General features: G+C 40.0%; 1 protein-coding gene across 2 annotated transcripts in view; it reads right to left on the reverse strand.

Annotated features, from left to right (window-relative positions):
* The window catches only part of HHIPL1 (HHIP like 1), a 99,414-nt gene extending 82,516 nt beyond the window's left edge, over window positions 1-16,898 (reverse strand). The window contains exon 1 of one of the 2 annotated variants that reach the window (XR_013484852.1): window positions 16,316-16,898. Coding sequence is in view for 1 of the 2 variants with exons in the window: in XM_021007356.2 (XP_020863015.1) it covers window positions 16,316-16,603 (288 nt within the window). In the remaining variant the exon portion in view is untranslated. The remainder of the gene's footprint in view (window positions 1-16,315) is intronic. The other variant, XM_021007356.2, reaches the window with a different exon arrangement.
* Window positions 16,899-19,252: the final 2,354 nt, after the last annotated feature.

Below are 19,252 nucleotides of genomic sequence, written 5' to 3' on the forward strand. Positions count from 1 at the left end.
TAAATACAACTAAAAAAGATTCTTTATAGAAATAAAGGAAGACCTAAATAATCAGGAAATGTATATTGCTTATGGTTGGGGTGTGCTCATATAATAAAAAGGATTGTATTTTCTAAATTGCTGATTTATTACCATACCAAACTACCAAAAGTTTCCTTTACAGAACTAGAAAAAACTAATAACAAAAATTCATCTAGAGGAACATATCAAGGGTAAAAAGGAAAATAATGAAAAAATTGGAAAAGAACAGATTCAGCAATACCAGACCTCAACCTATACTACACAGTAGTAATCATTTAAAAAAAATGGTTCTGATTTAAAAAAGAAAAATTGATCAGATTAGGGAAACAAGTCCAAGAAGAAAATAAACATGGAAGTATGGTATTCAATAAAACAAAAGACATCAGCAGTAAGGGAAAGCACTCTCTATTTGAGAAAAACTGCTGAATAAAAACTGGAAAGCAGTCTGGTAGATATTACATTTATCCCAGTAGCTCCCACACCATTTAACACAATAAGCTCCAAATGGATCCATGACCTACACATAAAAGATGATATCATAAACAAATTAGAGAAGTAAATAAAGAGATATCTTTCACAACTATGCATAAGGAAAGAGTTATTGACTGAACAAGGGAGATAGTGACTGAAGTGAAAAATTGTGATTACATAAAATTGGAAAATTTTGGAAAAACAAAATCAGTGTAATTTCTGGGGAAATTAGTTAAATTCCCAATTAACTAATTGGGAAAAAATTGCCCCAAAATTCCTTTGATAAAGATCTGATATTTAAGATATATAAGGAAATGATACAAATATACAAAAACAAAGGCCAATCCCCTATAAATACGTAGACTAATAGACTTTTCAAGAGGAAAAAAAAACACAAGATATACCTGGCCACATAAAAATTATGATCCAAATCACTAATAATAAGAAAACTGCAAGTTAAAATAACTCTGAAGTTCTACCTCACAGCTTGGTAAAGATGACAAAAAATGATGATTGTTGTAGCAGTTGTGGGAAGACAGGCACACTAATAGCACCATTGGTGGGATCTGTAAATTAGTTCAACCTTCTGGAAAGCTATTTGTAACTATACTCAAATAGTCCCTAAAATGTCTACACTCTTTGGCCCAACAATATCACTACTAGTCATTTACTTCAAGAGAGCAAAGACAGAGGGAAAGGACCCATATGTGCAAATATATCCAGAGTGGACTTCTTGTGGTTGCAAAGAATAAAATATAAAGTAGATACCAAAGAACTGGAGAATGGCAAAACAAATTACATGGTGAATGTAATAGAATCTTATTGCACCCTAAGAAATGATGAAGAGGTTGTATTCAGACAGGAGAACTAAGTGAACAGAACTAGGAGAATAAAGCATATAGCAGCTGACATAATGAAAAGGAAAACAACTCTGAAAGACTTAAGAACTCTGATCAATGTAATGAACAATCATAACTTCAGGAGATGATGACAAAACATGTTTTCCATCTCTTGGTAGAGAGATAATGGACTAGAAGTGCAGACTGAGGCATACATTTGCAGACATTGCCACTGGGTGAATTTGTTTTGCTCGACTATACTTGTTATAAGGGAGAGTTTTTATTTGAGGAGAGGAGGAGATAAGTCATGACAAAGAGTAGGCTAGTAGTGACATTTGATGCTAAACAAAAAAGAAGAAAAGAAAAGAGTGTCCTCCCCAGCAATACCACTTCTAGGTCTGTATCCTAAAGAGATCATAAAAATGGGAAAAGGACCCACATGTATAAAAATATTTATAGCAGCTCTTTTTGTGGTGGCCAAGAATTGGAAATTGAGGGGGATGCCCTTCAATTGCGGAATGGCTAAAGAAGTTGTGGTATATGAATGTAATGGGATACTATTATTCCAAAAGAAATGATGAACAGGGGTACTTCAGAAAAACCTGGAAAGACTTATATGAACTGATGCTGAGTGAAATGAGCAGAACCAAGAGAACATCGTACACAATAATGGCAACATTGTGCAATGGCCAACTTTGATAGAATTTGCTCTTCTCAGTAATGTAGGGATCTAAGACAATTCCAAAAATCTGATGATGGAAAATACTATCCACATTCAGAGAAAGAACTATGGAGTCTGAACACAGATTGAAGCATACTATTTTCTCCTTTTTTGTTCATTCTTTCTCATGGTTTTTCCCTTTGCTTCTAATTCTTCTTTACAACATTACTAATTGGAAATATGTTTAATGTGATTGTACATGTATAGCCTAAATCAGATTGCACACCATCTTGGGAAGGCAGGAGCAGAGGGAAAGGGAGAAAATTTAGAACTCAAAATGTTATAGAAGTGAAAGTTGAAAACTAAAAACAAATAAATAAGTAACATTTTAGAAAATTACAAAAATAAAGATATAAAGTATTCTCAGAAAGTATCATTTTGACTGAAACCTAAAAATTTGATATGTTGTCTGTTGTCTTTTTTTAATTAAATTATCTATTATTTCTAGTTTTCAAAAAAAGTGTCCTTGAAACATTTTTAAAGTAACAAGAGAGTAAAAGGAAGTTGAGATGTGTGAAGTTTTGATACTATTGTGTTAAATTTAAAATGAATTTCTTTAAAAAAACAAACCATAAGAGTTCACAATTTCTTAAATAATCCTTTTTCTTATTTGTATATTGAAACACTCATTGGTATTTACATTCATAAATTTAAATTAAAAATTAAAAAAAGAGCCCATGAAATGGGCACTACAAGTATTATTATTCCAAAGTACAGATGAGGAAACTGAGACACTAAGGTACAATGGCTTTTGCCCATAGTGTATAGTGAGTAAATATCAGAGACAGTACTCAAGCTCAGATTTCTTTACTCTATGCAGTGTTTTTCTATTATACCATACTGACTCACTTGTTAGCACCCTTTCCTCTAAAAGCAGTATCCATGACAACCCCTTTGATTGGGATTGAGAACCTTTGCCAAGTCTTTCAACAGATGTTGCTGTTTCCACATCATGACTGACATAGTGAAGACATGCTATTAGGCCTATTGCGAAAAGCTGACCTTAATTTTCTTGTCAGAGACAAATCAAGACGGGCAGTCGGAACAAACAACAGTGTTATTACTGGACATATTCGCTCTTCCATCCTGAAAGAGTTTCTTAGTGGAAAAATGGGCCAGCTTCAACTTTGCCTTATATTCTTAAGGTAGGGTTCAAGTTATTGGACATATCCCAGCTGCTTTCGGAAAGTGAGTTCAGCAGGCGCCATCCAGAGACTGGAGCTCCTTTTCTCCATGTTTTGATTTTTAATCTTGTCCCTTCACAAAACAAAGTGATGATGTGACATAAAACAGCTGAGATAAAATGGCAATTTCTTGGTCTGGTCTATAGGTGTTTCTCCTACTTGGTGGCTGTATGTTTACACAGTTACTCCTTCCTCTCTGGGGACAACAATGGAAGGGATAAAAGGACTAAAGACAAGTGTTTCCACAATGGTAGAAGCAGTTTAGTTTAGTTAAGAAACCAAGAAGGGAGCAGATGCTTCCCAGAGTCATATCAAAAGCACCAGCCTTTTCTCCCACTAAAAAACAAACAAATAAAAAACCAGTCTGCAAGTGGCAGTTAAAAGTAGGGAGGATGGGGTGGTGGAACCCGGATCCCAAAAAGCCTGGCTTGTGTGTGTGAATTTGTTCCAGGCCCAGCACCCCTAACCTCTAACCCAAACCTTTCCAAGGAGAATTCAGATATCTAGATTGGCATTTGATAGGCAAGTCCTTATCACTGTTATCGCAAAGCAGCCAGGGGAAGAGAGAGACAGCAAGCCAGGTGAGACCTCTGCGATGGAGATTCATAAATTTATTTCTGGAAAGTTTTTCATGTTCGACTTTGTTTTCCCCCGTGCTGTGTTTTCCCCTGGGGAAGTCTTGGGTGCCTATCTGTCCTGTAAGTTATCTCAAGCCTTGGGCCTAGAAGATAAAGAAAGATGTAGCAGTGATGACACTGTCCAGGACAAGATTTTCTGAGTACTTCCTTAACTATTTCAGATGGGAATGAATTCAAGGTTATGAAACCCAAGCAGAACCCCAATATTAGATTTCCTGTTTCAAGTGGCTTCCTGAACCATTGATATACCCACACAAAAAGTGCTCTCCGTTGAAGAATATCACTGAGTAGATAAAAGTGACAGGGGTTCCAAAGTTTTTCAAAAGATATGTTTTCCTAGTAGGAAAAATTTCAACAAAAAAGACTTTAATACCCAGTTCTTAACATGAAAATAACAACTATGACATTAACAATGACAACATTCACCACAATGATATAAAAAAAATAAAACTTGTTAAAAGTAAAATTATTGGAGCTACTGAAGATATCGCTAAGGAATTTATGAAGGAAATAAAAGGATGATCAATATCAAAATAGCCTAAAAATAAATAAAAACAACCAACCAAAGATTTACTGCAATGGAAAACAAATATTGACCATGTAGGGGAGAGCAGGTGCAGGGAAGGTCAGGAAATGATTCAATTTATAGTAGTTGTATATACAATAACAAAAACTTGGAAACAGCCTATAAATTCAATGATTTTGGGGAAAAGGGTGGTAGTCTGGATCTGTAGTAGTATCCATGTGGGTGAACTTCCAGCTGATGTTCTGGTCCAGTGTGGAAACTTCTTCCATCAATGCCAAAGGTAACTTATACTCTGAAGAGCAATCCCTAAGCATGGTTACGTAGGTAACGTAGAGACAGGACGTGAATCTAGCGCTTCCTAACTTCACTCTGAATAAATTATGACATGTAATGGAATTGAATAGTATGGTACTGTCAAAATATTGACATGAAGAATGTGGAAAGACTGAATGTTCTACAATGATCATCAAAAACCAAACATATACACATATATACATACTACGTATATACAATATATACATATATATATATATACAATACATACAAATATATAAAATATGTATACATTTTAAAAGCCAATAATAATGAAAATTCAGGAGGGGACAGGAAGAAAATACATTTCTTTGATCAATTTGTTTCTCATTCGTGAAAATATGGAATAATGTTTAACATACTATTTTTCAAATTTTCTTGCTTACTTGTTTTCATTGGTAGTTATTAATTTAACTTGGGGAAACATTACTGGGCAGACAGGGGGTGAGGTACTGCACCACTCCCTGCTCTGTATCCACAGAGGTGGTTTGGACAGGGTTCAGCCCCTCTAAGGGAGTCTGGCTTCTAATGAGAGGGGTTAGGCTTCCTTTTCACACACTCTACAGCTCATTAAACTCCTGCTCCAAAGATGGTTTCACTTTTTGCTTAGGTTATGGCTCCCATCCAGGGCTTCTCCACAAAGCAGACATAAAATGGGTACTCAATATACAATATGAATTAGATACAAGACAGGTAATTTACTCCTCCACCCACAAGAAATGCTAAGTTTAAAAGTCTCAGTGCAAATTAGCAGAATGACTTAAAATAAGATTCATTAGCTTAATAGACCTTAGGTCCACATTGACCCCATCAGAACATAAAAGAGTTGAAAGAATTGCTACTTAGGCATTTCACATTTCACCTCAGCTCCCTACTATCTAACTAACTCAGCAGTTAGTTACAAGTTAATTTACAAGCAGTAATCTGCTTGTAAAACAGCCATCCAGGTTTGAGGATTCAGTGGCCATCTTCTCTGATACAGAAGCTTTTCCAGCCACTAGTCAGCTCCAATACAATGAGACTTAAAGCCTTCAGGCCTCTCAAACTCACAATGTTGTCTCCAAACAAATCAAACCCATCCTAAGGATGATTTTCAATCACCTGCTCAGGAAATAAAACACAAAGTTGGATAGGCAGCCAGGACCCAGGTGCGAATTCACCTGGTTGATTCCATCAGCAGAGGGGCAGTGGGGTAGGGAGAAAGATACTGCTCATCTCCCCAAACTTTTCATGATGAAAAGGCTCTCTCTAATAGAGAGGGCTCACCTATACATAGAAGAATCAAAAAAAGGGGCTGACCCCAAAACTGTCTCTTCTTTTAACTCACACAGTTCCCTACACTACATTACTCTTAAGGGGCTGGGAGAGGGCACCACAGGGCTTGCCATGTCATATTAAAATAGCAAGTCCTCCTGGTCCTCACATAGCAGGAAATGGGCCCCAAAGATTCTATCTGATTAACCAGAACTGGGAAAGCTAATTCCAAATATATTCCATAGGATGGCCCCCACCAATGCATTGATTATTTTAATTTTTAATTTTTAAGCATACACAGAAACTCACGAAGCATGGTACTCTAGGAGCTATTAAACATGGGGGCAAGCTGAGTGACAAACTTACCTGGCACCGAGGATAGTCTTACAGTGTTATTGAGGAAGATCAGGGCCATTAATCTGTAAGTACTGAAGTGCTTACTTTGTGCCAAGCCCTGCACTTGGGAGAGGAGATACAAAGATGAAATGATCCCTGCCCTCGAGAAGCTGATATTTTATAAGCAGAATTCAAGCTAATGTACAATGGGGAAGCTCAGAAGGTATCAGCTGATTAAGGAAGAAGGATGGGGTCTTTCTGCAAGCTATATCATATCTCAAAATCTATCTAGAAAGGGGTCAACTTGAGTTTGGAGTCAAGAAATCGCCAAACACACCAGTCAGTCTCAGTGGAAGTCAGGGTGGCTTTGCCCAATATTTCACAGTTTTTGAGTCACTCATATGAGCAAATACTACCCACACCCACCATCCATTGTCCACATCTATACTTATAGTGAAGCTCAGACCATTTCAGGCCTCACAATAATAATAACTGACTTTTACATAAGATTTGGATAGCACTTTAGCTACATTACCTTATCTGATCCTTACAATAACCCTGTAGGTAGAAGATATTAGCCCCATTTTACAGATAAAGGAATAGACTCCAGAGAAGTTAAATTAATTTACTTAGGGTTACAAAATTAAGGGTCAGAGGAAGTGGAGCAGGACATTATTTTGGAACTCATAGTTGAAAAAAGATGGGTGAGGTTTTTCTTTCAGATTAGTCCAAAGATTTCAGACTAAGATGATTTTTTCATGCTTTCTTACTATTTCTAAAGGGGGGGGGAGAGTTAATCTGCTTCCATGTAATAATCAAAAAACGGTAAAATTGAAATGAAACACTGCAATTACAATGACCAGTCTTGGCTCCAGAGAAGAGATGAAGTGATACATCTTTTTTTTCTTTCTTTCCTTGGAGAAGAGGGGGACTATGGGTATAGAATGTTGCATGCAATATTAGACAATGGTTGGTTTTGCTTGTTATTTTTCTTTGCTTCAAAGAAAGTTTCACTGGATGGGAGACATAAGGTAATGGTATATTTGGAAATGCTGGATGTAAAAACAAAAGGTACCAATGAATTTTTTTTTAAAAGATAAGGTTAGACTGTGTCCAGTATCCTGTTTCAGAAGGCAGCAATGGACTTGGAATGGGCAGATCTGGGTTCAAATCTCAGCTCCAACACTTGCTTTCTGTATGACCTTGGCAAATCATTTCACCTTCCTAGGCCTGTTTCCTCAACTTTGAAACGGAGATAACAACACTTGCACTTCCTAACCCACAGGATTGTTATAGGGAAAGTCCTTTATAAACCTTAAACTTCTCCATAAATGTGTTTTTATTTTCATATTCATTTTATTTTATTTTATTTTAAAAACATTGTTTTTGTTTTCACCATTTTGCAAACAGTAACAAGATATTATCTTACCTCAGATAGATGATCTTAACAGGAAATTTTACTCAGCTCCCTCCTTGACAATGTCAGATAAAAAGGATATTCCTGTAACTCCCTTTCTGCTCTTCCATAAATTACAGTGCTAGAGTAAGAAGGAATTTCAAGATCCCCCAGTGCTCTGGAAAACGCCTGAGCATGCAGGTGGACGTGACCCAGTCTAACCGCTTCCCCTAAAAGACGGCCCAGAGAATGAAGATCATAAAACAAAAATCTTGCTAAGGGGCAGCTAGGTGGCGCAGTGGATAGAGCACCAGCCCTGGATTCAGGAGGACCTGAGTTCAAATCCGGCCTCAGACACATAACACTTACTAGCTGTGTGACCCTGGGCAAGTCACTTAACCCCATTGCCTAGCCAAAAAGAAAAAAAAATCTTGCTGAGATGTTCTGGGGTTGTGTTCCCCCAATAAGATATTATGAACATTTTCCTTTGACAAGGAACTACGTGATAATAGTTAGCATTTATCTAGCTCTTTAATGTTTACAAAGAGGTTTACATACATTATCTCATATTATCCTCAAAGCATCCGTATGAAATTGATTTTATTACTATTCCCATTTTTGCAGATGAGGAAAGTAAGTCTGAGAGAAGTCAGGTGACTTTCCAGGGTCACACAGTTAATGAATATCTGGGGCAAGATTTGAATTCAGGTCTTCTTGACTCTAAGTCCAGCACTTGGTCCACCACAGTTCCTAGCTGATTCCCAGATGCAACAGGGTCCTGCATCCCAGTTTATCGACTGAAACACAGCACCCAGAATGGAGCTGGGCACAGAGTACTAATGCAATGACCATTTGTGAGATTAAATGGAATTGACACAAACTGAGCTAAAAGATGGTACCTCTTCTAAAAAGAACTAAATAGGACCATTTTTCTCCCCTTCACATCATTCCCCAACCCTGTTGCCCATCTCTTCAGATGGTTGACCAGATACTGTTTTTTCCCTGCTCTGGACGAGACATTAGGTCACACTTTAAATATGTTCTTCCTGATTAAATGCATTTCTGTGGATTAGCCTGCTACAGAGATTTATGAAGGGAAATTAGTCAAAAGGAAGTAAAGTATAGAGCATTAAGGTGAAGTGAAAGATCCTAAAATGAATTCCTCACCCCTTCCTTGTCTACACATATTTTCTCCAGGGTTTCTCTAATTAGCCTTTTCTCTGATTCAATTCACTTCTTAAGTATTTCAAGAATATATGATAGAGTCCTCAAGGTCCCCTGCAAGTCAAAATCCTATGTCCTTCCAAATCGATCTAGGACTTGTTCTATTTGCTCACTGGTATGATCACCATTTTCTCCACCAGGAAAAAAAACAACTGTGACTACCAATTCAACTTCCTACAAGATTCATGTCTCTTCCCTACAATATCTCAGTAAGTCCTCATAACTGTTCATCCAGTTGTGTGAGTTGATCCCATTGGCATGTTTTATTTTATTTATTTATTTATTTGCTTTTTGGTGAAGTGATTGGGGTTAAGTGACTTGCCCAGTGTCACACAGCTAGTAAGTGTCAAGTGTCTGAGGCCAGATTTGAACTCAGGTCCTCCTGACTCCAAAGTTGGAGCTCTAGATACTGCACCACCTGGCTGCCCCCCATTGGCATGTTTTAGAAACTACAGTGAACCTTTGACCATTCGGGGATTGCCATCTTACACCTGGAGGCTTGACTTTTGCCTGCAATGTCTCAAAGAAGAACTGGCGTCCTTGTCAGCCTTTAGTGGGGACAAAAGGTACGTGATACACCTGGGAAACACCGTGATTTAACAAGAGGACAAAAAGAAGCACAATGAATAGATATGGTTGACTGCTGATCAAATAAACAAAATAACATAATCCAAATATCACCGAAACATATCCCATTCATCGTGTGCCTATTATAAGCAGGGGGTACAAAGATGGAAAAAGTATTGAGATAACATAGAAAGTACTTGGGAGACAGAGGACCTGGGTTCAGATCCTGCCTCTGTTACTTATTGCTTGATCTGGGATAAGTCATTTAACCCCTTTGGGCCTCACTTTCCTCACCTGTGAAATGAAAGGTCTAATTTCTAAGACCCCATCCAGCCTTAAGCCTAAGCTTCTATGATCCTTTAAGGAACTCACAATCAGGTAGGGAGGCTGTGTTAGAACACAAACAATTCTGACACAAGGCAGAATACTCGAAATAGTAGAAAATCACACAACATAGTCAACAGACCAAATGAGACATTTATAAAAAAGCACTTAGCACAATACCTGGCATGTAGCAGGTACCATATAAATGCCTATTTTCTTCCCTCTTCTTCAATGGGCTATGTTGATACCAAAGACTGAGCGATAGTAATAACAACAACAAACCAACAAGTTGGTGCAGTGGATAGAGTGCTGGACTTCGAATAGAAAGACTCAGCTCCCTGAGTTCAAATCCAACCTCAAACACTTGCTAGCTATGTGACCCCAGCAAGTCACTTAACCCTGTTTGCCTGAGTTTTTCATCTGTAAAATGAGCTGGAGAAGGAAATGGTAAACCATTCCAGTATCTTTGCCAAGAAAACCCAAATGGGATCATGAAGAGTTGGACATGACTGAAATGACAACAATTTCAACAACAGCTAACATTTATTTGTATATTGTCATAAAGTTTACAAAACATCCCTCTTAGTACTCAGGGAATTAGTTTGTTCCATACTTGTCCATGGAGAATACTTGCTCTACTCCCATTCAAGGGATTCTACAGATGTTCACTAATGGACAAAGCCTAATGTTTGTTCCGAATATAAAATACCTGCAATAGTTGCCTAATTTCTTCCCAATGCTTTCTGTTTTTCCAATGTTCCTTAAATTCTTCTGATTAGTATGTGTCATAAAATGTAAAACCAGGAAGGGGACCTTACAAATCATCCACCCATTTTACAGAGGAGAAAACTGATGGCCCAAGAGTAAGTGAGCAGCTTAAGACCAACACAGTAAATTTCTAGCTGACTAAGAATAAGAATCCAGGTCTCCTGGGAAAAAAATTGTTGATGTACTTTGCTGTTCTGTCATTTCAGTCGTGTCCATCTGTTTGTGACCCCATTGAGGTTTTCTTGGCAAAGATACTGGAGTGGTTTACCATTTCCTTCTCCAGCTCATTTTTCAGATGAGGCAACTGAGGCAAAATAGGGTTATGTGGTTTGCCCAGGGTCACACAGCTAGTAAGTGTCAATGTCAGATTTGACCTCAAGAAGAAGAGTCTTCCTGACTCCAATCGTAGCATAAGTATACTATTTCATACCTAACAGCTGCCAATTTCTGCCCCCCCCCCTTGTTGGGAGGACTTAAACTTCAGTCCCTCTCTAGTCCTCCAGAACCCACCGAAACAGAGCAGCCCTCAGACTTGGAGGTTACAAGCTGTTCTTCAAAGAATTGTTCTCTTCTTGTCTTTGGCTGGAAAGAAAGCAGTAAAAGTTCCAGTGACCCACAGAGACATCCAGAACTGGATTTACAGTCAAAGCACCTAGGTTCAAATTCTGGCTCTGCTACTTTCTTATTGCCTATGTGAGTTTGGGCAAGTAGCTGAACCTCTCTGGGCCTCACTTTCTTCATCTGTAAAATGGGAGCCCTTTAAGATATAGCTCTCAATATGTGATCCTATGAGCCTAGCTCCCACCCCCTACTGCTGAGGGCAAGTGAATTTCCAGGCCTCCAGGACCCTGCTGGGGCTAAGCAACCCTGGCACTAACCAGGTGATCAGCACCAGTTCTATGCTGCCTTTCAGAGGAAGTTGTACTTAGGCTCCCAGTAGCCTTTAAGAAGCAGCAGCAGCATTAGGAAACAAGGTAAAAATTATAGGTTAACATACATGACAAATATTTTTCAGTTGCCAGTCCAGAATTCACACGTCCAAAGGGTTACACATATATTCCTTCCTAATCAAAAGTCAGTAGAATGGAGAGAACACTCTCAAACCATCCACCCCTAAGGAGGTGGGAGGTCCACAGGTGTTGCACATTTAATTTGGTTTTGAACTTTTTCAAAGTATTGATTGGTTGTGCTCATTTTTCCTCTTATTTTTTTTGTCATTAAAAATACTGTTTGTTAAATACAATGGCTCTTTGGGAGAGGAAAGGAAGGGATACTGGGGAAAATAATGATGATGTGAAAAACAAAAAACATCAATAAAAACCATCATGGGTTGTGGGTTTTTTTGAGTCAGTAAGACTTCTTAAAAATATCACTAAAAAAATTTAAAAAATATCACTGATAAAGGAGTCTAGACTGAAGCTCTAGACTCAGCTCCACCACTAACCAGCTTTATGATTTTAGACATTATTCAATCTCCCTTGTCCTCGATTTCTCCATGTACAAAGTGTAGGAGTGTTGCTAAATTATCTTAAAGGTGCTTTCCAACTCTAAGTTTATAAATTCTAAAATTCTCTGAAACAGGCTATAATAACCACTGGGAAGAACATCTGGCTTACAGGAAGCTCTGCCTTCCTCCCCCAGTTCCAAGGCAGTCCTTGGGGTCCAGCTCCAACCCAGGTTGACCTATGAATCATGTTTCAGAAAACTCTAAAGGCTTTGGAGGCACAGCCTTCGGTCTAGGTCAGTTCTCCAACTACTTCTTCCCATCACCCTGCCCCCCCCCACCCCAACCTACAAGCTCCATTATTTTGAACTGTCTAATCAAAATCTCCAGTTCTGTTTGTCCCTCTGACTCACTTCTCCTAAACCTATTCATCTTCACCACGACCACCAGTCTCTCTGCATCCCTCCCAGTTTACCCAGACTGTCACCCCTGCCCCTAACTCACTTTCCTCTATAGTTTTGACCCTACAGCTGATCAGAACAACTACATACAATATCCACCACTTTCAGCCCCACTGTCCTACTGCTGTTCATTTTCTGCCAGTCCTCAACCTTGAATCACACCCTCCACTACCCTATTCTTCTTTGTTGTCTCCAATGCTGCTGAAGAGCACTGGAGGAGGTCGTACTACCATGCCATACAAATTTAGTTTAATTAATCTCAAGTGAAAAGGCAGCCTGGCTGGGTGGATAGGGGCAAAGCCTTGCATCAGGAAGACCTGGGTTCAAGTCCTCTCTCTAACAGACTAGCTGTGTCACCATGGACAAGCTATTTAATATCTCAGTGACCCTGTGGCAACACCTTAAGACTGTAAGTGACTGAGTAGTTGTCAATCTGTATCGGAAGAAAGAGTTTCTGTACCACATCAATGAAATCACAGGTTCAGATTTAAAAAAAAAAAATCTCATCCAAGACAACTCCAAAGGACTCATGATGAAAAATGCTGTCCACATCCAGAAAAAGAACTATGGAGTCTGAAGGCAGATGGAAGAACATTATCTGAACTCTCCTTTTTGTTTGTTTGTTATTTCTTGTGGTTTCTCCCATTGGTTCTAATTCTTCTTTACAACATGACTAATGTGAAAATAGGTTCAATATGAACATATATACAGAGCCTATATCAGATTGCACACTGTCTTGGGGTGAGGAGAGATGAGGAGAAAATTTGAAACTCAAAGTCTCATGGAAGTGAAAACTAAAAATAAATAAATAAAAAATTTAAAAAATCTCAACTGGACCTTCATTGCTTCCTGAGGGCAAAAAACCCCAAACATTTCTACTATTTCAATTCAACAGCATTTACTAAGCACCTATTATATGAAAGGACTTAGTAGCTGTTCCAAAGCATCTCAAGGGTCCAATTGCTTCCCACTTACTCATCTCTCAACAGATGTCCTCTTTCTTTAAAGGGGAAATAAAAGCTGTCCACCATGACTTCCCTTTTCTACTGAATCCCAAGCCTCACAGCCTCCCCAAGTCTTCAGTTGGCCTCTCTTCTTTTACTCCAGTCCCTGGGCCTTTCTCCTAAGACCTGACCTCTCCCTCTCTCATATTCCCTCTCACCTGCCCCAGAAACTTGATCTGTCATTTCCTCCCTCATCTTTAATCTCTTTCCGACTCTTGGCTCCTTCCCCATTGCCCACAAACATGCTTAGATTCATCTCAATCTTTAAAAAGCTGCAATTGTTTCATGCATGATCACCTTTTTTTTTATTCTACTATGCTATAGAAATGCTTGTTTTATTTCTTAAATTCAGAATAAAATTTTTAAAAAGCTGCAATTAATTCTGCCATCCACTCAAGTTATCAACCAGTACCTTTTCACACCAAACTCCTAGAAAGAAACTCTACATTGACTGCCTCCATCCACTTTCTCATCACTCCTCAATCCCTTGCAATATGGCTTTGGATTTCACCACCCAACAGAAACTGCTCTCTCCTAGATTTTAATGGTTTCTTAGCTGCTTAATCACATAGCCTTTTATCAGTCCGCATCCTACTTAACCTCTGAAGAATAAACACCTCCTCTTGACAGTCTTTCCTCTCTCTTTCCTTCTATTATACTACTTTGTCTAGGCTCTCCTACCTGCCTGACCATAACTTCTCAGGCTTTTTTGTTGGGTCATCAATCAATCGACCAAAAAACATTGAGGGCCTACTATGTGCCAAACAGTGAGCTAAGCACTGGGGTTCAGAGGAGAAAAACAGTCCCTGGTCTTGAGGAGCTTACAGTCTAATAGGGGAGATAATATGCAAACAAAATTATTGAAAGCTATATACAGGATAAATAGGAAGTAATTAGCTGAGGGAAAACAATAGAATTGAGGGGTTAAGAAAGGCTTCCATTCATCCATCTCCTGTCACCTCCTATGGAAGTTCTCCAGGTCTCTGTCTTAGACTTAATTCTCTTATCTTCTTTCCCTCTTGTGGAGATCTTTTCCGTTTCCATAGTTTCAAGTATAACCTCTATACAGAAGATGAAAAATCCATATATCCAGCCCTAATCTCTCTCTAATGCAAGTCATCTACTGTTGACTATTTCCTCCTGGATATCACACGGTCTTCTCAAACTCAGTGTATTTAAAATAGAATCTTATCTTCTCCCAAAAAACCCCATCCTTCCTCCAAATTTTCCTGTTTCTTTGGAAGGCAGCACCATCCTTATTGTTACTGAGGTTCACAAACTTGGAGTCACCTTCATCACTCTTTTCTCTCTCAATCCCCATATCCAATCACTTGTGACAACTTTTTAATTCTACCTCCAAAATCTCGCAGATCCTTCCCTTTTTCTTCACTTTCACAATCACCACCCTAGCTCAGTCCATTATCACTAATCCCCAATCCATCCTTCACACAGCTGACAAAATAATGTTCCTAAAGAATTTTATTAGTCAATAAACATTTATTAAGCACCTATGTGCTGGGCACATTATTCCTCCCCCCCCCAAAAAATATCCTTCAGTGGCTATCCAATGCCTATAGGATAAAACATAAACTTGTCCTGGCATTTAAGGCCCTTCACAACTTGGCTCTCGCCCACTTTTCTGGCCTTATTCATGCTACTCTATTTCATGAATTCTATCTTCCAGCCAAAATGAACTTCTAATTGTTCTGTCTGAACTTATCTCCAACCTCCCTGCTTTCACATACGCCATTTCCCCCACTCCTGGAATGTGCTTCCTACTCGTATCTATTTTTCAAAACCTCTGTCTCCTTTCAACTGTGGGAAGATGCCACCTCCTCCATGAAGCCTTCTCTGATGCCCCTCCTAGACAGTACTCTCTCTCTCCTCAGTTTGCCTTGTATTATCCCTCTTTGTGTATATGTTGTATGCCCTAGTAGAATGGATGCACCATGATGGTAAGGGCTGTTTCAGCTGTGACTCTGCACGCCTAGTGCCTAGCACAGTGCCCTGCATATAGTTGGTGCTTTAAAAAGAAACGTTTATTGGATTTAATCGAAATTTCCAATCGAATACCAACCCGATCCTCTCTCTCCCCAACCTTAGAACTACTGAACTCAGAATTGTTAGAGCTGAGAAGAAAAAAAAAACTCTTAGAATCAAAGAAAGAGGAATTGTCAAAAAAAAAAAACAACAACTTTAGAGACCATCTTGTCTAACCTCTTTATTCCATAGATGAGGAAATTAAAATTCAGGGGGAAAAAGTAAGGAACTTGCTCAAGGTCACACGATGAGGTAAATGTGACCTAATGGAAAGAGCACTGAATTTGCTCTGCACATAGCAGGCAGTTGCTAAAATTTTTGCAGAAGTGAAATGTTTTATTGTTGAATTTGCACTCAAGATTTTTGGATTCTAGTCCCAACTCTGCTAGATGTCCCTTTCAACTAAAATTGCAAATTTTGTGTTTCCCAAAGCACAAGGTTAATCCCTCTCTGGGCCTCAGTTTTCCCTACCGTAAAATGAGAGGATAGAAATAGTTGAAGTCTGGGGGCCCTTCCAGCTCCGACTACCCTAAGTATCTCTTCCAGAGACCCAGACTGGTCAGTATCCCTCAGCCTCTCCATTAACCCTCTCCCTGATGCTTACCTCCTCATCTGTCCCAATCCCTCTAACCGCCCTCACACGGCTGCAGGAGCACGACCACACCCTCTGCGACCTCCCTCCGCACAGCCCCGGCCATGAGCCAGGGGGCTGCAGAGGGGAAGGAAAGGAGGGGTGCGGGTGGGCGCCGGGGGCGGATCCCGAAACTCTGGCGGCGGCCCCTCACCTGACACAGCAGGTCGCGCACGTAGGCGGCGCAGCCCGCGAAGGTGTCGGGCTCCAGGCGGCGAGTCACGGCCCAGTAGCGGCGGCTCAGTGCGGCGTCCTGCTCAGCATCGCAGCAGCCGAAGGCCGAGTACTGATCACAGAAGAGCAGCGGCTGCGGCGGCCGGAATGGGGGCTTGAAGTCCAGGCACTGAGGATGTGCGCTCCCCGGGCCGGCCCGCAGCGGGGCCAGGGCGAGCGGCAGCAGCACTAGCCGGGCCAGCGCCGCCCTGCAGCCGGCCAGAGCCATGGGAACGCTCCCCAGAGCGCGGTCCGGCCAGGCTGCCCCGCGCTGCCCCTGCTCCTTGCTTCTGTCCCGCCTCCACCCCTTCCTCCTCTCCTTCTCTCCTTCCCTCCTCTGCACTCTAGGCCCTCGCCTCCCTCTAGTCCCCAACTTGGCGAGCCTCGAGCCTCGAGCTCCTCCTGCTCCTTCTCAACTCCAACTGTGCCCCCCTCCTCCCTTTAGGTCTCTTGCAGCCCCGCCCTGTGGGGAGGGTGAGAGGACCCAGGAGACTCGGGACGTTCTTCCCACCCATCGAAAGACTCCCCCCCCCCTACCTCCAGCCCCTAACTGGGCTTTTCCTTCCCGGAACCCGACGAAGCTGGGAGAATGTTTAAGGTCACTTCCAAGATCTCTCCAGCCCAAGATTCTGCCTCCGGGGAGGCCTTGGGATTCCATCCACAGAAGGGAAAGTCATTGGACCCAGAAGTCTTTCCCTTGGTGTTCTCTCCCTAAACCACAAACCTTCATCAGATCCTGGAGGGAATTTTAATGTCTTGCATAAGTCACTTCTTTCTCTGGGCCTCTCTAAAATGAAGGGGCTAGACTAGAGCAAGAGTTCTTAACCTGGAGTCCACAGACATAGAATTCAGGCGGTCTGTGAACTTGGATGGGGGGGGTGGAGGGAAACATCTTTACTTTCATTAACTTCTAACTGAAATTCAGCAATTCCTTCAATTCTTTAAAAAACAATATTCTGAGGAAGATTCACAGGCTCCTTTACACTGTCAGTTAAAACAGAATGTTCCTGAAAAAAATGGTTAAGGATCACTACACTAGAGGGTCTCTAAGGCCCATTTCAGCTCAGATAATTTATGTTACGTGATATTAAGACTCCTTCTAAGTCTGACATTCTATGTTCTAAACAGCTCTGGCCTGAGATATTACTTTGTTCTAAGGTCTCTAAATGCTTTCACATTCTATGGTTCCGCATTTCTAAGATCTCTCCCTCCCAGTTCTCACATTCCATTCCAACTCTAACATGCTGGGATGCCCTGGCTCCCTGTCTTCCTTTCTTTAACTCAGCTTAGGGGGAAGGGGTTTAAAAGCCTTTCTTAAGGAGAATACAAGAAACTGTATGGAAACATATTGTTGAGAAGATAGTTCAATCCAGCAAGCTTAAAGGACTTAACTATGTGCTGGGCACTGAGCCACAAGATGACGACTGACTAGGAGAATAATAGCCTTCTGCAGTTGAATATGTGATCTTAGGCAAATGCCTCTTCTTTCCAGTGGTTCAGATCACAACCCATCCATTCCCTTTATCCCATAACACTCTTTTTATGTCCTCCTGTGCAAATCCTCAAAAGGGAACCCACCCAAAGAACTAGGGGAGTGGAACCCTTCCTCGAAGTATCCTGGAACAAAGAGCAGCATAAGTACCCCAGGAAAATAAGAAATATCCACAAATAATTGAAATATCAATTAGAATCTGTATTAGGCATAGGAAAAGTTGGTGGGCCAAGTTCCTCTTTCATTCTGTGGGATCCTACCTTATCAGAATCGACTGTGGAGGTTCCCCTGACTATCTCTCAACCATCCTTTGAATCTGGAGGAAAGTTAATATCCACCAGACCGATGGCACTGAAGGTACTAATGATGGTCATTTCAGTCAAGAAAACTCTCTCTTTAGGGGTATATCATCGTATAAGTAGTCACTCGTGGCAAAACCTTAGTGCTCAGTCCCTATACTCTGGCACAGACTGATACCTAATAATAATAGCTTTTATGTCTTCTTTTTTTCTCCTTGAAATGAATTTTAGTTTAACTCCCAACATCAAAGTACAAGTGCTCAAACTATATAAACAAAAAAAGAAAACAAAACCAAAAAAGTTATTTTAAATGATGGTACATGTAACAAAATCTTCTCTTATTTACAGTTTGTTAAACAAACAAAAAGATGTATAGCTTAACTTTAATGAGAGTAACAAAATCATCTTTTTGGGTTTCTGTAGTCCCTTTTGTAACTCTTTTTGCCTGTGTACTTCAATGGTTTGGTTGTTGTTACTGTTGTCTTTGTTAAATATGGTCAATGTGTAAATAATCCTTTTGTCTCTGTTTTCTTCAGCTTGATCACTTCACATGTCTTCCCATAATTCTTTGAATAAGTCATATTTATCATTTCTTATGAACCACAAACATCTATTAAATTCATATGCTATAATTAGTATAGCCATTCCCCCATCATTGGAGGCATAGTTTGCAGTCTTGTCATTACAAATACCACTGCTAGGAATTTTTTTTTTTTAACAGATCAGTGTCTCTTTTTCCTGTCTGGGTCCTGTTTAGGAAATAATCCTAGTGTGGGATCACTGGGTAAGAGAGTATGGACATTTTTCTAACTCTTACTGCATAATTCCATATTGCTTTCCAAAAAGATGGAAGAAATTCAGAGCTTCATGAGCAATGTTTTTCCAGAGGCATAAGTTTTGAATTTTATCCTCTTTTACTATCTTTGCTAATTTGATGGGTACAATGTTAGGTATAAAAGGAGAGATGCAATCTTGGGGTTCTTTTAATGTGCATTTCACTGTTGTATAGTTATTAATAACTTGTCTTTCTTCTAAGAACTGCCTATTGACATATTAGTCTTTTTTTTTTTACAAAATTTCCTGTAAG

The sequence above is a fragment of the Phascolarctos cinereus genome, unplaced genomic scaffold (assembly GCF_003287225.1).
Source record: "Phascolarctos cinereus isolate Bilbo 61053 unplaced genomic scaffold, phaCin_HiC Scaffold_2;HRSCAF=192, whole genome shotgun sequence".
NCBI lineage: Eukaryota > Metazoa > Chordata > Mammalia > Diprotodontia > Phascolarctidae > Phascolarctos > Phascolarctos cinereus.